The sequence below is a fragment of the Corvus kubaryi genome, unplaced genomic scaffold (assembly GCF_017639235.1).
Source record: "Corvus kubaryi isolate FWS band 111438036 unplaced genomic scaffold, C.kubaryi_AGA036_p1.0 37397, whole genome shotgun sequence".
In the NCBI taxonomy this organism is placed as follows: Eukaryota; Metazoa; Chordata; class Aves; order Passeriformes; family Corvidae; genus Corvus; species Corvus kubaryi.
Genome location: NW_024581136.1, coordinates 17398440 through 17421148, shown reverse-complemented (window position 1 = coordinate 17421148; position 22709 = coordinate 17398440). Strand labels below are relative to the sequence as shown.

General features: G+C 41.3%; 1 protein-coding gene across 9 annotated transcripts in view; it reads right to left on the bottom strand.

Annotated features, from left to right (window-relative positions):
- PHC3 (polyhomeotic homolog 3) overlaps positions 1–22706 on the bottom strand; it is a 31346-nt gene extending 8640 nt beyond the window's left edge. The window contains exons 1-15 of one of the 9 annotated variants that reach the window (XR_006018338.1): positions 22343–22706; positions 17577–17724; positions 16682–16840; positions 15208–15285; positions 13528–13686; positions 12996–13094; positions 11642–11876; positions 9290–10164; positions 7714–7864; positions 7140–7393; positions 6281–6437; positions 4902–5016; positions 4025–4175; positions 3702–3933; positions 3445–3545 (exon numbers count right to left, since the gene is read on the bottom strand). Coding sequence is in view for 8 of the 9 variants with exons in the window: in XM_042041888.1 (XP_041897822.1) it covers positions 3702–3933; positions 4025–4175; positions 4902–5016; positions 6281–6437; positions 7140–7393; positions 7714–7864; positions 9290–10164; positions 11642–11876; positions 12996–13094; positions 13528–13686; positions 15208–15285; positions 16682–16840; positions 17577–17724; positions 22343–22617 (3088 nt within the window). In the remaining variant the exon portion in view is untranslated. Of the gene's footprint in view, positions 1–3444; positions 3546–3701; positions 3934–4024; positions 4176–4901; positions 5017–6280; positions 6438–7139; positions 7394–7713; positions 7865–9289; positions 10165–11641; positions 11877–12995; positions 13095–13527; positions 13687–15207; positions 15286–16681; positions 16841–17576; positions 17725–20496; positions 20585–22342 lie in introns of those variants that run through there. The other 8 variants (XM_042041888.1, XM_042041890.1, XM_042041895.1 and 5 more) reach the window with 8 other exon arrangements.
- Positions 22707–22709: the final 3 nt, after the last annotated feature.

The window sequence follows — 22709 nt, the reverse complement described above, 5'->3', positions numbered from 1 at the left end:
TACAATATTATGATGGGAATTCTGAAATAATCTGAAAGTAATTTTTACTACAGCCTCTAATTACACTGTATTTATTGGAGAACTACTCATCGGGAATTTCAAGTCCCAGCAAAGACAGAATTTTCATTTCATTAAGAGGAACAACCTCTCATCATTAGAAGAGACTGGGAAAACAGCACTGAAATAGCAATCAGAAACATAATTCAAGTGGGTTCTTTCCAGCAATAAAAAGATACTATTATCTAATTCTATAAAAAATAACTGTATTACACTGCTACGTGCAAGTCAATGAGAACATTCACATAGCTACAATTTCCAAAAGGAGTTAATTCCATCTGTGTATTACACCACTGGGTTAAGGAAACAAAGTTTTGATGTATGGGCTTTGGCACAACCATCTCATGAAGATATTTATCGTTAGTTATCAAAATGAATATTCTACACACAGCAGTAATTCACTTCAAAAGTGCAAATTTAAACTGGTTGGATCTTTTTTCCATGTTAAACTCCTTTTCTCAATGTGAAATACCAGTCTCAGGTTACTAAAGCTTACAACATAAAAAAAGACTACATGGGTTGGACTATCCCAACTAACTGAGGGACCCTTTCCACTGAAGAACACTGTAGAAATGAAGGTTTCTCCAAAGATGTTCTGGACATGTGTTGAGCAGAATCATCCAGTTATGCCTTGCTCTGTGGCAGCTCTGTTAGATGGATAGATGTCTTCTAACAATGTCCATGAGAGCACTCAGTGTCAGTTGTTTATTTGAAGCTTCTTTCTCCCAGCCATGTTTTTAATGGGGGTTTTTAATACATTTGTGTTCTCAATCCAGCAGTCTCTCCATCTGTCTGAGCCTTTCAGACACACTTGAATTTGTGCCCCATCTTCCATTCCTGACTTCAATTATTTCTCAAGTAAGCTTATTTTTTGGCATTTTTACATTTTCCCTTTTTAAAAGTACGCTATTACAGAGATACAAAATTGCTGTGAAGAGCTTTTCTACCTAGATGACATCAACTAATTTCATATTCTCTTGTGTGTTCAGATTTAAATTCTATAAAGAATTGATAGTCTAATTTCCTGATGGATTTACAAATGTGTACAAGGCAAATGGAAAGGAAACGTGGAAGGAAGTACCAACATCCAAACCTGAATTCATTTGAATTATTACTGTGTGAAGGTTGTAACATTCAAGGTTGGAAAAAGTTAGCTTTTCACAAAGAATAAAGCACTATTTTTTCCTTAATGATTTGTTAAACAGACCTTGTGCAACAGTTAGCTCTGACATCATCATAAAGGTTTTCTTATTGAAGTGCTGGCAACAGATAAAACATCTGTAAGTCAAGTATTGAGTATTTCTGGGAAAGGTATCATGGCATGTCTGATTGGAGACCTGAACGTTGTGATTGTCAGACCACACTATTTACAAACAATCCAAGAGATGAAGAGAAGTTCTTACATTTAAGAATAAAACTGGTCCTATTGAAATAGGAAACTGGATGTTTGTTGTTGCCAGCTTTTTCCTTTAAGCAGGACATGAAGAATATCCATTCAACTTCTTAAAATACTTTTTATCAAAGTCATTTTTGGAAAAGCAGTGGATGGAAGTTGAAGGTACTGCAGCTCCCTCATCCAAGCACATCTGGGTGTATTCTTAAGCACTTCTGCAATTGTTTGTTGTGCAATAAAAAAAAAAAAAAAAGGGTGGGGAGTGGGTAAAAGGTCATTTATCTTTCAACTGAAGAGAGAAAGGAGAACAATTCTGCTCAGCTTAAGCCATTCTGTCTCTTCCCCCAGAAGAAGCAGCTAACAGTGCAAGTGTCCTGGACACTGACTTCTCCAAAAGGCTCCAGAGGAACTCAGGAAAAGCCTGACAAGGACACGAGTCCATTTCAGCTACAGATTGTGCAGAAACAAAAACAGATGTCCCTAATCTTTATGGAAAAGTGATGAATCACCATCTCCTATAAAACAGCAGATGGTCTGCACAGACTGCACCAAATAGATATATAATATAAAATGCCATAATGAAAATCATCTATATTATTTCCTGCATTAATCAATCTATATGATAAAATATTTTTACAAGAGAGGGACTTGGGAATTTACTGAAAAGAAGAAACCCCAAAATTACCAAAAAACCCAAATGCAGCAACGTAGCAATAAAAATTCTGGCAGGTTGTGAATATAACTTTAAATATCTATTGAACTTTAAAAAAAAAAAAAGTATTTGAGAAACTAGGCATTCATATGGATAGGAATGAGTAATTATAATAAATTTTCATTAAAAACAGACAAATATAAAGTTTGTTTAAAATCAAAGATCACCTTATTTATAGAATACAAAAAACTAAACCAGATCCAGCAGCTGGTGAAATATTGTAAAAGTAATGGTTTCAAAACAGAAACCACATTTTAAGAATAAGATTTTTGGTTTTATACTTGCAAGTGAATTGGGTTTATGCGGCACTTCAATTATTCTGGCACAGGAGCTACCATTTATTGAGAGCCTAGAATCAGTTATTGAATTAACTAGTGCCTCAAATCTATAAAAGCAGTAACTGAAAACAGCAGTGATACAGCTACACTCCATAACACAGCTCAAGTACAGAAACAGGAATGACCACATCCTAAACCTAAGGAGCTTTGCTTGTTTCTACAGACATCACTGCAGGTTCCCAGAAGCAGATACTGTTACTGAATTGCAATAAACTATCAGAAGAAAGGTACTTCAAGGATGTCTTTTGCCAATTTTAGACATCTCTTACTCAATTCTTTGCCTGACTTGCTACAAAAGACTGTCATAATGCATGCGTATGACTTAGCAATGAAGATATACTCCTTACAGGCTATTAGTCAAATGGGAGTCACAAAAAAAGGGTACAGCATTCCAGAAAAAGTAGAAAATTAGGAACAAATGTAGCCTGGGTTTTAATAGGTAAGCAACAAAAATTCTGGTATGACTGCTACTGTGGAGATCTGCCTTGTTATCTGTAGGGATTATAGTGTCTGATCAGATAAAATTACATCCTTGGGAAAAGGTGGGGAGTGAAGCTTTAAAGGTTATGATAGTTAGGAAATGGTAAATGTCAAATAACCTGAAGATGACATAAAGGTAACTGTGAATATCGAGCTACAGAAAAGGTTTGTGAACAAGGAGAAACCAGATTATTTTTTCTGAGAACAAACTGTGACTAGCAGTATGCAGAGTCTCTAGGGAGAAGATCTCTGAGCAAAGCTATGCAAAATAAAGTTTAACTTTAGAGCAGAAACTTGCTTATTCTTTTTTGATGACTTGTATCATGACAGGTCTTTCAAACTTTACAGTTGTATCAAGGGAAGTAACACTGCTCTTGCTTTTTCTACTGAATAAGCAGTAAGGGAGGAAGGAAGAGAAGAAAGCAGTGTAACAGGAAGGAAGTGTGTCTGATCTCTCTACTGACCTCTTGAGAGAAGTCAGACTGAAGGAAGGAACAGCTCTAATCTCCATCAGCTGGGATGCAACAGCAGAAGTGGGACTAGTTCTATCAACATGGGATTTGTGCTGAAGGAACAAGCAAGAGGAAACAAATCACATTCCAGTCTCTATCACCAGCTAACACTGCTGCTGTTACCACACCACCTCCTCATCATAATGCTGCTATAAAGCAAGGAACTTCATTGCTAACACCAAGAGAACAAGTTATTGTCCATTCCATACCAGGCAGAGAATGTATAAAGGCCCAAACTTCATCGACAGTCCATACTGAGGGGTCAGTTTGCACCACTGGTAAGAGGTCAATGCTCTCCGGCATTTTCCGCATCCTCAGCTCCCGAAGCTCCCGCTCCCTCTCCCTCTCACTCTGCCTCCGTAGGCGCGTGGTCATGGCTGTTGGAACAGCATCTTCATGAGGAGCCAGATCTTCTTCTGCAGATGGATAAGTAATTGGAAGCTGGAAAATGCAGTACAAATACACTACAGTATTAGGCTTTATTTGCAATTCCCAAAGCAATGTCATAGTTTTAAGCAAATATTCCACAGACCTGTCTAAGAAAATGATCTCGTGACGCCCCCTCAGGGCCGCTCGGCCGACGCCCGCGTCGCCCAAGACTTTGGCTATCTGACTTCCGATTCCAACGACTGGTCTTGTCTGATGGAAACAGCCCAAATTTCTTAGTGCAACTAAGGCTGTGCCTAAAGAAGTAAGATATATTCAATAATGCACTAGTAGTTTTTTGGACTGAATTCAATCAAGTAACCATAAAATCACAGTGTTGTAGAAATGCTGCTTAATTACAACAACAGCTGTCACAGAAATATAAGAGAAAGGTATCTCAAAGGCCATTTACTCAAAACCCTCATCTCAGTGTGGGATCAAGTACATCTAGATTACCCCAGAAGATGTCTGTCCTTACGATTCTTAAAAATTTTCTCTGCTAGAAATACCTTTGTGTTTTATCACCTAGTACAGTTCTGCTCTAAAATGTCCACTGAAAATCTAAAATCACATTGTATTTTCTGTTTTCATTTTCACTACCTAGCTGATACCCCATCAAAGGAGGATAGAGGCAAAAATCCCATGTTAAGATTAAAGGGCTAAATCCCTTTAAGGTAATTTTGCTTGTGGTGTCCCAAGAAGTACCAAACCAAAAACATGTATTCCCACTACTTAAATGGGAATGTAGCAGACATAAGAGACAGGTCATGTCCAGACACACTGATGTCAAAAAAGAGCTAAGTGGTGACTAGAAATGGAAAGCTATTCCCCATTTCTAAACCTTATGGTATTAAACATGAACTTTCCAACTGTAATAATGGAAGACTTTGCATTCAGATGTTGACTGTGAATTCTTGCTCTTTTAACCAGGAGAGGTTAATCCATTAACCAGATAATAATAAACAATAATTACATAGCGTTACCTTTTGGCACAGGATGTGGAGCAGAATCTTTTTGACCGCAGAAACTTATTGGGATATCCCATTTTTCCACAAAATTCACACTTCAGAAGATCATTTTCAATTTCATCCAGTCCCTCTAAAGAAAGGAATGAGGAATACAGAAATCAGTTTCAATGACAAAATTATGTTCACATCTCTCACCTCAAGCAGGCAAAAGATCTTCAAATATTTAACACATTCAGTTAAATACTTTGATTAACAGACAATTACATAAAGCTAAGCAAGTCATAGATTTCATTCTGTCTAGAAAAGATCTTAAGCAAACTGAACCTTAATGAATCTTCAATTAAGTTATTCAATGAACTTAATCAGTTTTTTGTTGAATTTCAAGCCATCCATGAGCAGGTCTGCCCTCAAACACAGCAAGCAATTTAAGAAGAAGGGTTACAGTCCTCATGAATTGCTTTATAAAGAGTTCATTAAGAGAACCAAGCCTTCCACAGTCTAAATGCAAACTCCCCTGTAATGACATAATGAACTAACCTTTTAAAGTACTTTCTTTGAATAAGCAGCTGTTACAACCAAAGGGACTTGTGAAAGCAAGGAAAACATTGAATCTTGAACATATATATAACATTCAATCTATGAAAAAGATAAGCTGCACACAATAAAGAAAAGGATTATGGCATCTGCTGATTTGAAGCTTATTGTTACAGAGTATTTTTCTGTTATTGGTGAGGTGAGATGGCCCTTTTCCTGCACTAGTGCAGCAAAGAGCTGGAAATACTGAGAAAGGTATTTGAAGGGTGTTTCTACCACACACACAATCATACCCTGGTTTACTACCAAAAAATCTCCTCTACTCAACTTCTGTGTATGTGGATGTTTCCTACCAGCTTATCCAATGAGTAGTTACCAATTCTCTACATAAACCTAACACCAGCTGTCAGGAACAATAACTAAAACAAAAACCATGAACATTTGAATAACTCCACAAAACAGACAAGCTGTCTGAAATCTCAGACACAGTATATTGTTAATACTGAAAAGAAAATTGAATTAACATCTAGTGAAACAAATTAAGGACAAAATAACTGCTGCAAAGGGTTTTGGTATGGAAGAGGGAATAGAACTATTCTAAGAGAATGAAAGAAAGAGTTGCATTAAGACATTTAAACAGACCACTAAAACCAGCTCTGGTGCAGTAAGGATACAAGCTGTGGGAAAGAAAACCCAGAGGTGGCTAAAAAATTCTGAACTTTCAAATCTTAGATGAATTTATACAAAATGTATGTTCACAGAATAATTTGGCTTTTCTGGGCCAGGCCACAGTTTGACTCCCACTTCATAGCACACAGAACTAGAGGGGAAAAATGGGCATTTAAACAAAAACTACAAACCTTCTGCAATCATATCCTCTATCTCCGTGTCTGAGGAGTTGTCTGCATGTTTTGTGTTCTGCAAGTCTGATTCAACACACACCACACTCATGATCTGACCCTCCACCAGCAATCTCTTCTCTGCAGGCTGTTCCACCAACAAAGATGAACGACTGACCTATTGCAATAAAAGCAAAGCAACAGTGAGTAACTAACATTATTCACAACAGTGAATAATTAAAAACAGTATTTCTGATTTAACAGTTGTAACTAAGAGGATGATCAGGTTCTACTCCATATCAATGAATTGTAATTATATCGTGCCAAAGCTCATTCCTCAAACAAATTAAGACTCACTCCTGTTCTGCAGAGTTTGCAATTATATTTACCAAAGGAAGAAACACATTATATCTACAGAAATGAAGGAATGGGAAAATGAGACACACATGAAATTAGTAAGGCAAGTTTTAAATTGTCAGTTTGTGATTTAAAATTTTCCACAGTAATTCTTACCAGACATGGAACTAATTACAACTAGCCCAGTTACAAGTTGCCAGTGCTTGAAACAACAAATTGTAGCATTTTAGAATTTTAACACAGACTTAGTTCTGAGGTTTAAATTAACGTATCACTTAATTGAGGGATCTGGGAGACAGAAAAATGTAAAAAAATTCCAAATGGTAGCCTAAAACCATTCTCTGTAGTTATCTACAGATACTGCCTACTACTCAAGTCACCAATCAGTGGAGAAAAGGTCAAAACCAACATCTGAAACATAATTCAAGATCTAAATATCTACTAGCCACAAATAACATCATTCTTACAAAGAGTTTATTTCAAAGATTAGTAGTAAAAAATTCCTAGCAACTTTTAGACTTACAGGGAATGGCTCCAACCCCTCCTGAATCACAAAGCCTTCGATGACGTGGGTCAGGATCTGGGGCTTAACAATAGCCTGTGGAGGTTTATTTTCTAGGCTGGGAATGCTATTGGGCATGGATGTGCTGTTGCTCCTTGTTGTTGCTGCTGGAAGCAAAAGAGGTGGTGGTGGAATAGAGGCATGTGAAGGATCAGACGGAGATTTAATTACTGAGGCACTGACTGATGATGTCACTGAAGGCAGTCCCCCGTGTTCTGCAAAAAATAACAAAGCATGTTATGTTTTATCACTTATATCCAACCTAATGGGCTCAGAATTCTGGAAGTAAGAGGTGATAAATCCCCAAGACCCATCTCTCCATCCATCAACCCCTAACGCAGGCTCTTCCCTAGGCTTTATAGATTCCACTTTTAAAAGAAGATGTTTTATCTTGACAGACTATTCCACAAACACACCCTCTTCATACAAACAGTTTCCTTTACTCAGTACCTACTAACTACAAGCACAGTTGGCCATTACTTACTTAAACAAACCATAAAACCAAAAGCTACCTGAGCCTGGCATTTGTCCTCACCTGACAAAGGATCTTCTGAATTAAGAGCCTCTCCATTGCCCAAGGTTATGGCTGGGGGAGACAAGGTGGGTGGTGTAGGTGTTCTTGCCATGTGGACGCAATCTGAGTCCTCGGGCATCTCCTCTTCACATACATTCTCCACTTGGTAAATCTGCATCCAACAAACTATTGCTTTAGAGAGATTTCCATTCTATCTTAATACCTTGAAAGAGTTGCATAAATACAGTTTTAAAAATAAATTACCAGTTAAAATATGTTAATCTTTTAATAAAATACTTGTTTCCAAACTCCATACCAAACAATGAACTTTGAGGACATCACAATATCTATGACAGTAAAATTAAAATATTTCGTTACAAACCGCAATATATAAAGAAACACAGTTCTCCAATCAAATAGATCAGAGAACTTGACTTTTTTAGTATCTTATGTGTATAGTTTACTGTATTTTTATTTATACATACATCTGATGTTATTTAAACACATCTGCAAAATGCAAGTTTAATGACAAGTCTGCAAATTGTTCTATCTTATACAGCAGTGTAATCAAACTGACTGTTTCAGAGGAGTACACCAAGACTATCAAGCATTAGTGGTTGTAAGAGATTTTAAGGTCTTTTCCTCAAAAGTGTTGAAATAAATTTACATAAATTCCTGACAGCCAGTTTAGCAGATTAAAATGTAAAACACTACCCTGTCAAAAGCAAACCTGGCTTCTACTCTTTTGCCCAATTTCTCCATGAAATATCAGTTGAGCTTATTACCCTCTTAAAATAAATCAAAGATGAACAGCACACCTCCTTCCTTAACCTGTTGATAGCCTCAAAAAAGCCTACAAGATCTGCTGATTCTTTTGCTCAACTTAATCTCATTAGCATTTTACTGCTAAAGCCCAGCAACACCATCTTAAATGTCAGCATTATCTGCATATCACTTTATTTTCCCATACACTATTTTAATCCAGCGATTGAAGCCAAAACCTTCAATTACAAACTGCAGACATCTGAGACAAACACTGAACCAAATTAAATGGCGGTGATGGGTACAGTACGAAAATTCCCCTATTCTTTTATGAGGAGGATATTTTTAATGTTAGTACAAAATTAATTATCCAGAAACCTATCATCTTAATAACCTGCTATGCACCTTCCACCTAGTACAGATGATTCTCCTAATCAAAATCTATTTGTATTGAGGTAAAAGCTTACAGTCCATGTCACATTTACCAAATTCTTTATGTAAGCATTGTCATATATTTACTCATATTTTTTAACTTCAAATGCGTTGTAATTTCATTAAGAAACAAGATTTTAGATCTTAAATCTGCACTTTCACAATTCCTGGTTGATATTCTTGACTGATGATCCATTACAAAAAGCCAACAAAAAAAAACCCAAATCAAAACATGAAACAGAAGAAAAATGTCTATTAGTTTTCTTAAAACTCAGTTCTGTAATCAACAGGTTTCTTGTCCTCTGTCTAGCACGTGATTTAGCTCCCTTTTAAGTCAACGAGCCAGACTCACAGCTCTGGAGAAGCCCAGGGAAAGAATAAAGGATGCAATGTTATCACTCACCACTGGAGTTTCAATCGGAACTGACGGCTGCACCTGGAGATTTACTGCGACAGTCTGTGGCGGTGGAAGAGTTTGAAATGGCAGCTGGACCAAAGCTTCTGCAGCAGGAAGTTCTTCCTCAGAAACCAAAGTGTTTTGAACCAAAACCTGGCCCTGGGACAGAATTTCAGGCTGCACTTGTAAAGACTGCACAGACTGCAAGGGTAGCGGTTGAATCTGGGTTGAGGATGCCGAGAGCTGAGGCGGAGCTGCCAGAGGGATGGGAGCGGATTGCAGGGCTGGATACTGCTGGTGTGGCGTGGAGGACACGAGCTGCTGGCCCGGGGAAACCAGGCTGGGCGGCTCCACGGCCCCGATGTGCACGGCGGGGGAGGGCGGGAGCGGCAGGTGCGGCGGGAGGCTGAGCGGCTGCGACGGTCGCACGGGGTTGGCGGCAGCCGCCTGGGGAGCGGCCGGCTCGGGCTGCAGAGCCGCCGGCACCAGGGAGCTGGCCTGGGACTGGATAAGGGCTTGAGGGTGAATGATTATGGTGGGTGACTGACTCGGGGAGTGCGATGGCGGAGGGGACACCACCACTGACTGCTGAGCTGACTGGGATGGGGTAGGAGAGAGCGTGAGAGGCGGAGGATGGATGTGGATAGGGGAGCAGTGGGACTGGACGCCGCTGGGAGCCGGAGGCAGCGCATGGCTGGGGAGGGGCAGACAGTGCTGGGATGGAGGCGGTTCCTGGCCCGGAGGAGTCTGAAGTGCAATCGGCTGGACTTGCTGCTGCTGCTGCAGGATCAGCTGATGATGGGAAATCTTTGGAGCTGGCGAATGAAGTGGGATCTGCTGATGTTTTACTAGAGAATGAGGTTGCAATGGAGAATATGAAGCTGTGAGGGAAGGGAAAAAAGTGACAATTAGTATTTATTTCTTCAAGTTCTGAAAATATTATAAAACACCTCAAAAATTCTCACTTTAAAGATCAGTACAATTTTTTAAACATTTAATATTTTAAAAATGTATTTGTTTAGAAATATCTTCTTTGACAGCATATAGAACACAGGAACAATTTATTAGGGGAGTATATCAATTTCCAAAGTAAAATGCATAAATGAATAAAGGAATATGGCCATGCTTTTTACATATATGTACTTTCTATAAAGAAGTATCTAAACTTATCTTTTTGGTGCTAGGTCTAACATTATTGCTGATCCAGCCTTATTTAAGAATTTAATGCAATTTTAAATGGATTTAACTTTTGCTTTGAAACAGACTTGAATAGAAATGATAAGCACATCACAATCAACAGGTTTTGCAGATAAGTGCTAAGTTAAAGTGTAGATAATACTGTTTTAAGATACCAAATAAAACTCCAAGAGTTCAGTATAAATTTAAACCATTGAAAGCATTTGCCTGAACTTGAACACAGCAACTGAGAGGTACAAATCTAAAAATAGTGCAGCTTCCAGAGAAATCACATCACCTTTAAGTGAACCAGTGACTCACCAGTCATTTCTTACAGCACACATATATATTGTCTTCCACACGCAAATCTCTTCTTGCTTTGTCTTGTCCACTTGAGAAACGACTCATTTGTGTAGGTTTTTTGATTTGTTCTGCTACTAAGGACAGATTTTCTTCTTACCGATTTGAGTTCTGAGAGCATTAGGGTTCAATACCTCCACAATGTCTGCCTCCAAGTCCCACTCTTTCTCTAAAAGCTGTCACTAAGCCAAGCTACATTCCACAGAATTCAAACCAATTGTCTAGACTACCATCACTTCTTCAAAATAAGAAAGCTAGGATGTAGATATGCTGCATGCAGTGCAAGTGCCACTCTAACCAAGTGCAGGTTATTTGGATTTCTCTCAATACAAAATACTGAAATTCTGAGCATTGTTACCTATGGGTTTATAAAAGTACCCGATATAAGAACGTTCTCATGACACAAACGACACAAGAAAAGAAAAACCAAACCACCAACAAAATGGATTTTGATGGGAGCAAGAGGCTTGAGATGGTTTCAGCCCACATTTTGCTGCCTGGAGATGTCAGGCATGTCCTGACAACAAACACACAGAGAGAGACCAGGAATGGGAATCATGTCTGTGCTGTGACTCAACAGGATATTGCAGTTGCTATATTGTGCTTGTATTGTGATTTAAGAAAATTCCTGCCTCTGCTTGATCAAAATCCTGTGCAGCATCCAATACCAACAAATAAGTGAATTTACTAAGAAAATTTGAACTCTATTCATGTGGAATATCTATAATAACATGGCCAGAGAGCACTGAACTCTGACAGAACTGTGATATACAAATCAGTTTTAAGTAAAGTAACTTTCCTATAGCTCTGTTTTCATCCCACCTGGTGTTATTAAGTGGTGTATGCTGGATGTCCGTGTGACCGGCGTACTCCGACACTCCGGAGCTGGGCTCTCGCCTTTCCTATTGCTTTCTGAGGGATCTGGCTGGCTGCCCTTGGAACTGCTGACAGGTTTACTGGGGCACAGGGACTGAGTTTGACTGCTGCTCTTTGGTGGGCCATTCTGTGAACTTGACAACACACCCAGCTTCTGACTGCGCAACGTCAAGTTCTGAACCTGGGAAATGAGCAAAACATGAAAAAACCCAAACTCTATAAATACCTATGACAAAGATCAGGCAAAAACAGCAAAAAAACTTACATTTTGTAATGCTTCTCATCCCACGTGATCACAAGAAGCTAAAAATCTGCATATCAAAGTATCTTTAAAGCCATAAAATTTAGAGAAGGATAGAGATCTTTATTACTTCAGTGATAAATACAGAAGTCTTTTTTCCCTTATTGAATTTTTAAAAGAAATGGAAATTTTTAATTAATTTGAATTAAAGCTTTTATTTTTCTCTTTTATTGTGCCTTCAAAGTAAGTGACACAAGGCATCTTAAGCAAAGGCAATTTTATTTTCACACAGACACTGCAGAAGTGCAGTGGTCTGTGAGTGAGCTTCCAGACACCAACATAAGCTAGAGGCTTGGGTGGTCAGTGGGACCAGAGTCTCCTCTACTATCTGTGTGTTAACAAAATGGAGACCTTTGTTTCTACACCAGTATTAACCTCCCTTCTCATCATGACACCTCCAATATCACATGAAACAAAAGGTTTTGTTTTCTGAAATGTAAATCAGTCAGGGACCACTTTCCCTGAAGTCTGTTATATCACACCCAGATTCTGTACATAACGATCCCAGATCTCCAATCCTACGTGCTGAGCTAAAATTTCATTTTCAAGGATAATGCCTACCCTCGAAGCACTAATTCACATCATCCTTTACATGAAAAAGAAGACTAATTGTTATCTTGTTATCACCATCCCCTATTTTGATTACATAATCCCTTCCCCACTCAGCAGTTAGTATCTGTGTAATGAACAGCTAGTTTACATTTCACTTCTCACTGCTCCGTGTGTCACCACAGGGCACATTCAAACCCAACTTGTTTCCTCACTGGCATGCAGGAGGCATTCACTGCCATTCTGTCCCAGTGAGGACAAATCAACCTTCAGCACATCTTCACAGGTAAGGTGACTCAGCTGGAGCTTGGCAGACCCACTCCAGCAGCTCATCTGCTCTCTGGTCTGGGGTGCAAGTAAAGCTAGAAAAACTTAAGCGCAATATTTCTTTACTTTTCAGTTTTGTCCCACTCGACTGGATGGACCTTTAGTAAGTTTACACAAGCTCACCTGAGTAGCTGCAGACTGACAGGAAGATGAGGAGGATGAGGAGACAACAGGAATGTCAGACTGGACAGCAGCCACAGTGGTCGCAGGAGTAAAAATAAGCTGTTAAGCAAGAAAAAAGGTACATGGTAACAGACTGAAATTTTTAAAATCTGTGAAAGAAATGCAGTATCTTAAAGAGATACATAACTTACACATACTGATGTACAGCTTCTAAAATTTACTTTTTAACTTCTAGATTAATTTATTTAAAGAGCTATTTATCATGATAATTTAAATAAACAAAACTAAAAGAGAATAATGTAAACCAAATATAATATTTGTTCTGCATATTGAGAAAAATCTTTGAGATAAATAAACACATCTATGATCTTTCATACAAGCACTTAAGAGAACTTTCCCTTCAATACTAAAAATTAGTGAAAAAAAGACAAGAGAACAGCCCAATATCTATTATATTTAAGAAAGAGAGCTTAGATCTTCCAATAAGGACAGACCAAAGCCAAACTTTGTAAGGACTGCAGTCAAAACTTACCATCTGAGCTCGTAGATACATTTGGGCCTGGCTTGCACTCAGGGTGGGAGAGGTGCTGCCCAGCAACATCGTCTGTTGGGTGATGCTGCTGCTGGTGGTGTTGGAGGTCTGAGAACGGCTTATTATCTGTGCAGGTGTAGGAGAGGTGGAGAGGTTAATCTAAGGAAACAAAAATATTGCTTCTGTCATGGAAATTCCGTCACCCTAGGGTCTAAAGCCAGAAAGCCTTTGACAAAAATGGCAGGGGCAGTTGGAATCTCTGAACTGTAAAGGTATCAAAAATATATTGAGCCAATCATCATAAAATTGGATTCTGGCAAGACTGTACGTTTTTATTCTTACACTGCAAGCAACCACTTTGCAGTAAATAATAATAAGCAGTCACAAATATAAACAATGATAGGAAGTCTGTAAAATATGCCTCATAGAAATACACATTTATTGAATATGTAGAATGAGTTTTCAATATTTTAAGAAAAACACCTGAACTTTAATATTTAAGATCTTTAAATGTTTATATTAACTGCCTGGACTGGTATCTTCCATTATGCAACCTGATCAGGACGCTCATTTGTGCCACCACGTATGGACTTTCAATCCTCATTTCATATATGCACACTAAAAAATGACTGAAGACTAAAACCTTCTCCAATTTCATATTAAATGCTCCTCAAGAACCACTCTTTAGCATCTTCTTAAAAAAAGAAGCTGTTGTGATTTTGCTTTTCCTTTTTTTTTTCTAACCAGTCTAACAGAGTTAAGTGCCCAGCTCTTTTTCATCACTTACTTAAAAGATTTCCTTGAAAAACCCCAGCCCAATTATTTTGTTAAGTTTAACATCAGACATCTTAATAGACTTTCCCTCCTAAATTTAATGAATGAATGGTTTTAGTTCTAACAGCTGTAAGCCAAGCCAAGCTATGAGAGCTTAAAAAAAATACACAGTTAAATCACTGAAGCTATGCACTGGAGTCATGAACAGCTTGAGGGTGTGATTAATAAGCAGGATGTCTGTAGGACTAACAAATCCTAATTCACATAACTGTAAAACTGTACAGAAGAGACTGTGCATGTCTGATAATGGCACTTAAAGAAATACAGCATGAACTGAACACAGAGCCACTCACAACTGAAACCTGAGCACATGCCTAGAATATGGGAAGTGAAACTGCAAAAAAGATGCATGATAAAAGATGATAATCAATAAAAGAATGAATGCTATAAACATTTAATCACTTTCATAAATATATGTGAGCATTGACTTGAATTCTTTAGATTTTGTGCTATTTCATCCCTGATACACAATTACAATTTTCACCTACAGTAGTGCCCTGAATAAAAAACTAATGTAGAAAATCCAGTAAGAAATCATGTAAGAGATGAGAGCTCAGGGAGTGGTTTCTACAGGAGTAGAAACAGCCACTGGTGCTTGTGGAGTGAGCAGCTGCCCCTGAGAGAACCAAGAGGGGTCTGGAACTGGGGAAGCCAACAGCGGCCAGCAACAGTCACACACAGCACCCGACATTTATTTCAGAGTCATCATACTTCTGTTCACTGTGTCTGTAGTACTGATTTTAACAACACAAGCTGAAATGCTAAAATATTTTCTGCTTTTCCCTGCAGCCATATAAGAACCAAGCGGGGTTGGGAATGGAAGGAGGGCTTGGTGCAGTTACGTACCGAGGTCTGCGACATGCTTGACTGCTGAGTGACACTCCCAGTGGGGGAAGTACATTGCCTCCCACCTGACAGGCTTGCCTAAATAGCAAGAATATGTGTCAAATAATGAAATCAGAAAGTGCTTAAGTGATGTTCATTTTTTTGTATAAACCATGAGAAACAGCCCTCTCTACCTTTACATTTTCTCTGAGTTAACAATAAGAATGCTTTACTTGGTGGAAATAGTTTTCAGCAAAGTGCACTCTGCACTATGGGATGCTACCTGCAAGGTGCAAAATTCCTTGAAGTCCTACCAAATTTCAGGCATATAATTCTTTCAGATCAAGACTTGAAGAAAAACAATCAGAGGTAAAGTCTGCCAAACTGCTAATGATGTAGCTAAGTGATCACCTCCCTGCCTATGGTGCTTAGAACTTAAAATGCAATATCATTAAGAACTGTTATTATTAAAACTCACATCATAATTTTATTGTGATTAGAATAGTCTAAAACAAAGCAAACTTTATAAATGCTGTAGAGAACAGCCTCATATTCTGGAATGGTAACTTATGTATGCACATCTAGCATCTACCACTGGATTCTATTCCAGCCCTTCAGATGAACAACAAGGACAGTGATTTAGGTTTATGTATGAACAGAACCAAAACTTTCCCAATCTGATTTTCTTTGCTCTGTCTCAGTAGCTGTATGTCCATATAGAAATCCATCACAACAAAAAAGACAAATCAACATATTACCACAACCTAATGAAAAAGGTATAGAAGAAAAAGCCAGGAGCAAAAATTAGTCAGTCCAGCTCTGACACCAAACAGCCATATCCCTGAGGTCTTTAACTCCATTTAGCATTTCCCTGTGTAAAATCATTAACAACCACCTCTCTCTGCAAGATCATATTCTCAATCCAAGGCCAGCTGAGGTCAAAGGAATTCTTGCCACTGCTTGAATTCAAAATGGGCCTCCTCCAGTGATCACTGATGTTAAAAGCTGTGTTTCAGATATGAAATGTCATTTACCTCCTACATTTTCACATTCAGGGTTAAAATTTAATTTTACCATTACTTATAATGCAGCCAGATGTGAGGCAAAACACTAAGATGCCAGATGTTCATTATTTTTTATTTCACTAAGATACAATGCTATTCATTGCTCCCCCCATCAACTTTTAGAGAAAATCATGGGATGAAGATTGAAGTAGTCTATTTTTAATATTTATTACTGCTTGATGATTTACATGATGCATTATAATGTATGCAATAAAGCATGGAATGGTTGCCTACTGGAGCATCTATACCACTGGACAAAATCCTCCCAACAGTTTGGAGGACGATACAATTTAAAATAACAACGTCATTAAAATATAACAGTGAATTATGAGGCACTAAGCTCAGGCACTTAAGCTGTTATTACGTTTGACAACGACTGTAGCCCTGCTCTAGATAATACGCGGTTCTTTTTCAGCAATCTTCACTCTCACCTGTGGAACAGTTGCCAGACTCTGAAATTGGGTACTGCTTAAGTGCTGCTGCTGCAGAGCAGCAGTCTGCAGCATTAGATGCTGCTGTTGGGCTGCATACATCTGCTGGAGGTACTGAGCAGCTGAGCTAGGAGGACGATGCAAGGCCTGCTGAATAACCTGTGATGAATCAGTAGGTAATTAATTACAATTACAAAGCACACACCATGCTGACATGATGTTGAAGTTTACCCTTACAAGGAAATAAAACCAAATAAATTTTTTTCACATCAGTTATGAAATACTGAACTTGCTCCCTCACTGTTCTTGACCAAGTCACAGAGTACTGTCAACATCAATATATTCACATTTCTCAAGGACAGCCTGACAATACAGCATCATTCCCAACACATCATCCCAGCCTCTCAGCTGCTTGTCAACACATCCTACACCATGTTCTGCTTTTTGAGAGATCAGAATAGTGTGTGAGAAATCCAGTTATCAAACACAACAGAATGGACTGTACAAAGTTCAAGGAGACCTAATTTCAAGAACAGCAAGAGGGGGCTGGATCCCACACAGCACTTAAACCCACACAAATACCTTGGATCCCTGTAGTCAAAGTTGGTCAAACAAACAGCTTTATTTTGCAAAGGTTTATGTTAATAATCCACACCCTCAGCAAATGGTGAACAAACCAAACTTTCTATCATAGCATTTCCCCCTCTCTTATTTGGGAGATTATGCTTCAGTGGTCTGATACCCTCCAGTAAACACCTCCTGAAAACCAGCAAGTCAGCTATTAAGAAAGACAACAGCAATTAGGAATGAAGAGTTAATCCTGTGTAAAGTACTGCACAATGCCTGTATTTAGAGCTCTGTACAGGACAGGGAGGAAGACCCCAGAGCCCAGTACCTGGACAGCATGTCTGTCAGAGCCGCTGTAGACAGAGATCTGTGGCAGCGGCGTGCGGGAGGTGGAGGTGGTGGTGACGGTCGTTGTGGATCCAGAACATGTTGTTGTGTTGGGTTCATTCTCCATAGCTGTGCAGCGTTCGTCCAGCCTGGCAGGAGCGACACAAACGTAGTTCACAAACAAGGCCAGAACATGCTGATTTTAATGCAAAAATTACATTTTGCTGAGACAGAACAATAGACAATTTTCAAAAGGTAAGTTTCACAGAATCACAGAATAGTTTGGGTTGGAGGGACCTTAAAGATAATCTCGTCCCACCCCCTGCCATGGCAGGGTCACCTTTCAATACACCAGGTTGCTTCAAGCCACATCCAACCTGGCCTTGAACACTTGCAGAGATGAGGCAGCCACAGCCTCCATGGGCAACCTGTGCCAGGGCCTCACCAAACCTATAGTAAAGAATTTCTCCTTAGTATCCAATCTTAGTTTGTAGTATTTGCTATTACTTGATGCAGTCTCTTGAGAGATGTAGTTATAATCTTCTAAAATCTATAAAAAGTAGCAATAAAGAAGCAATTTAGGAATACATCCAAGATTTCCAGCCAGCTACACAGGACAAGGATCACCTCCCTCACCCCCATGACTGAAATTGCTGGCTGACCCTGGACACTGAACAAAACCTGCTCTTGGCAAAAATCACCAGTGAAATACTCTGTTTGGGGAGAGAGGGAAAGGATACAGGCAAAATTCCTTTTAACAACACCTCACATAATACAGCAAGAACCAAGGAACAAACTACCTATTTAAGCACCTCAAATGATCCTCCCCAGTCTTATGCGACTTCCTTCTGTTGCAGAGCACAAAATGTCATCTTTAAAACTGAAATGAATCACAAACCTCAATATATGTTATGGGGGTGTTTACTGCAGTTTCTTTTTCAGTCTTTGTATTATGATTAACAGGAAATAGCATAGTAGCTGTTTATTGCTTTCAAAAGGATGCCAAAAAAAGGGAGAGTTGAGAAGATGTGTTTCCTTCTTACCATAAAGAGGGGCTCAGAGAAATAATCAGAGAGAGCTGCAATATACTAGAAAAAAAGCAGCTTTGCCAAGTTCTTAACAAACCACCCATTGGATGCTGCATCAAAAGGGAACATTATCAGGAGTTTCAACTCACACAGCTGGAAGAAGAACAGGACACTGCCAGGCTGCCACCCTCAGCTCCCAAAACACGACTACTCTACAAGCAGAGGGCTGCACGTGATGCTGCAGTTCCTGAGGACCTGCAACAGCTAAACTTTAACAGATACATGGTCACCTAAAGACCTCTTGCCTACCCTTGCATAGGGCACTTGCATGGACTTTCCCATCAAAGAAAATTCGTGGCAATAACGGATGCTCTAAAAGCAGAGATCCCTGCTATTAGAACTGAAGAAAAAATATGATTTGTTGTTAAAAAATCAGGTCTGTTGTGCATTACTGATGCCAGTTGTCTACCTACATCAGGGCACAAGTTAAGACACACAGGTTCCCACTCCAACTGCAATAAACCCAGCATCATTCCTAAAACCCCTTTACGTTAATTTCACATCATGAAAAGTATCTTAAAATAAAAAGTCCTGTCTCCTCCAGTGGACATTAAAAGCACTTCAAAATATTTACACCTACAACTTGTCTAGCTGGTTTTTGCAGAGTTATGCAACCAGTTAAATTAGCTTAAAACATTAGATGTCTCATTTCCTTCATTCTCAGCCGTGTTTTGGGTGTGTTATGAGCAAGATGTGCAACATATCCCACTTAGTAAATATTCCATCACAAGTTCACTCCAAGAGAGCCGTTAATCCTTTAGCTCAAAATTATTTCAAAAATAATATTGTCATTGCTCAGGTTGTTCTCACAAAGGATGCACAATGAAAACAGTAAAGAGCTCCCAAATTTTTGGTCAGCATCTCCATCTATCCTCTGACACCTCACCTCGAGTGGGCATCAGATGTTAATTTACAAGAAAATTAATTTTGTTTAATGATGGAGACCTTGCGATGATGCTCCCTGAACAACTTTAACTCAAAACAATCTCTGTAATGCAAAGCAAGTTTTAGAAAACACATTGACTTGCAACAACCACTACGCATTTAAGTGAGCCCAAAACACAAAACACAACAGAAAACTATATTGAAAATATGTATTTATTCAAGCAGTAACAGTACAAGACACCACATAACTTCAGGTTACATTGTGCATAAGGTAAATATTCCAAAGTTTTGTTTCTTTATATTTTTCTTGGTCAAAGCAACCACCTGAAGTAAAAAAATACCTGCTATTCTACACCGATTAAGAAACTGCCCTCACGGTGGACACGCGAATGTCATTACTCATGTTGTGGAAAGTTTTGGTAAATGCCATGGTAATAACAAACCCTGCTGAAAACCCACATCCACAACCACAACCATCCACAACCACACAGTTTATTTCTTTTTTCATTCACAACCTCTCCCTGCAACTCCAAGGAGACAAACCACAAAAAAACCCAAACTAAACAAAAATTTTCTCCAAGCCTAACCCCTACAGTATTCCGTATTTGACAGAGGGCTACGAAATAATGAATAAAATAAAATGAAATAAATAACGAAGGTATGCTCTGTGGGAATACCCCCCACGGCATGCGGAGTACCAGCCCCGCGCTGAGGCGCCCCGGTGCCCCTTCGCCGGCCGCCCCCCGCCCAGGCCAGGCTGACCCACCCTCAGCCCCCGCCTCGCCCAGCCCGGCCCCGCCACCGCCCCCTCAGGAGAGCAAAGGCAGGCGGGCGGGGCCGGCCCGGCGCCGGGGCGCGGTCAGGGCGCGGGTTCCCCGCCCCCGCGGCCCGGCCGGGGCCCCGCAGCTGCTGCTGCCCGCGCTCCGCGCGCCCCGCCGGGACACTCGCCTGGGACGCGCCGCTCAAGGCGCCGCCGCCGCCGCCATTTTCTCGCCTCCCTCACGGGGGAGGTGCCGCGCGCGCGCGGGGCGCGGCCGCTGCCGCGCACGTGACGGGCCCCGCCGCCATGTTGGCGGCGGCCGTGAGGGGCCGGTGCTGAGGGAGACCTGCAGCGGGCCCGGAGAATTGAAATATGCGGTGTTTTCAGCCCAAATAACCTATCGACTTCTATTTGTAACAAAACAGGGAGCGTCTCTCAAGTGCCTCCCGGATTTAGCAGCTGTTGCTCAGACACTGTCAGCAGTGCATCCATCCTAATCACAGTGTGAGCATCTCAGGTTTCCTTTTGGAGGCTCTGCTTGCTTCCTTCCACTCTTCCTGCCACTCACCAGCTCAAAGCACTGGGTGAATATGACTTAAAGTAATCATCTCTGTTATCTCTTGCATCACGCCTCTTTGTTTTGGCACCTGATACATACACGCCTGCAAATCTTTGTACTGTACGTACAGGAAGCCTGTATTTGGATGACTATGGGAGGTGCCTTCAGGCTAAATCCTCTGTAACTTCCACGCCTGACTGAGTTCAAGAAGTCTCTGGACAATGCAGTCAGGCACGTGGTGTGGCTCTCAGAGATGTCCTGTGCAGGGCTAAAAGCTGGACTTCATGATCCTGATATTCCTTTGGCCATCACCACAGGAGCCAGGCTGGGGGATCGCCATGGAAGGGTTGGGGATGTGGGGGCCACACTGGGGGACCCCAGAATGGACCTCTGGAATTCCATTCGGAATGGAAGTCTATTCGATACCGACTGCACAGGGAGGTAGTGGAGTCCTCATCCCTGAGGTGTTCAAGGAACGACACGACATGACACTCAGTGCTCTGTTCTGGCTGACAGGGTGGGGATTGATCAAAAGTTGGGACTCAGTGATCTTGGAGGTTTTTTCCAGCCTAAATGATTCTGTGGTTCTATGATTGGGGGGCGGGGGGGGGGGGTGGGAAATTGCCACATACCTACCAGCTAGTTGGGATAGGTAAGTTCTTTGCAAAGAAAAGAGACTCAGCAAGTGTCTAACAAAATTCAAACACCTCCCAAGGTATTAGAGATGAACTTAAGCTGTTGACAGGTGAAGCAGTTGCACTGAGCACAGGTGGGATGCCTGTGACAAGTAGTGACAATTCCACAGGTCTAATGAGGATGCCTCATTTCTGTAAAAGATGACGTGATTCAGCAACCTGTGTCAGGGCTTCATCACCCTCACAGGGAAAAATTTCTTCCTAATATTTAATCTAAACGTTCTCTCTTTAAATTTAAAGCCATTCTTTTTTGTCCTGTCGCTCCATGCCCTAGTCCCAAGTCCCTGGCCAGCTCTCTTGGAGTCCCCTTTAGGCACTGGAGGGTGCTCTAACGTTTCCCTGGAGCCTTGTCTCTAAGCTGGACAGCCCCAACTCTCAGCCTGTCTCCAGAGCAGAGGAGCTCCGATTCTTGGACCCTCTCCGTTGCCTCCTCTGGACTCGCTCCAGCAGCAACTCGTTCTTCGGTAGACGGACCAGACCTCAGAGCAGGACACAGCACTGCAGGTGCTCAGTATGAGGTGGAGAATCCCTGCTGCCCACGCTGCTGGGGATCAGCCCGATCGGTACTTGGGTAGAACAAGTTTTCCTCCTTGGCTCCCTGTCACGGCAGCCACCCGCGGCTGAAGCATCCCGCATCCCACATCCAGCATCCCGCATCCCGCATCCCACATCCCACATCCAGCATCCAGCATCCAGCATCCCGCATCCCGCATCCAGCCCCGCCGGCGCCACAGCCGCGCCACCGCCCGCAGTCCCGTCATGCTTTGCGCTGGGCCGTACCAAGTGTGGGTGGCGGAGTGACGCACCCCGCGGTGCCGCCCCCGTTCCGGACGCGGCGGTGGGAGCGGAGGGACCCGGGTGCGCGTTCGCACCCGCCTGACCGGGAGCGGCCGCTGTGGCGACTCCGCTACGGGGCCTCCGGTTACCTGGGTGCTGCCGCCGCCGCTGCCCCCCCTCCGCCGCGGCGTGGAGCATCCCGCTCCACAGGTGTGGAGTCCCGCCGGGGAGAGCCCATGTAGAGCGCGGGGGGACACCCACAGGACTGACACCCACATCCGGGGGCGGCGGAGCTGCTGCCCGGCCGCTCTCGGGGCGGCTCCTCCGCCCCGACGGGGGACATCCGGCGCTGCCCTTCCGCGCCGCCCCG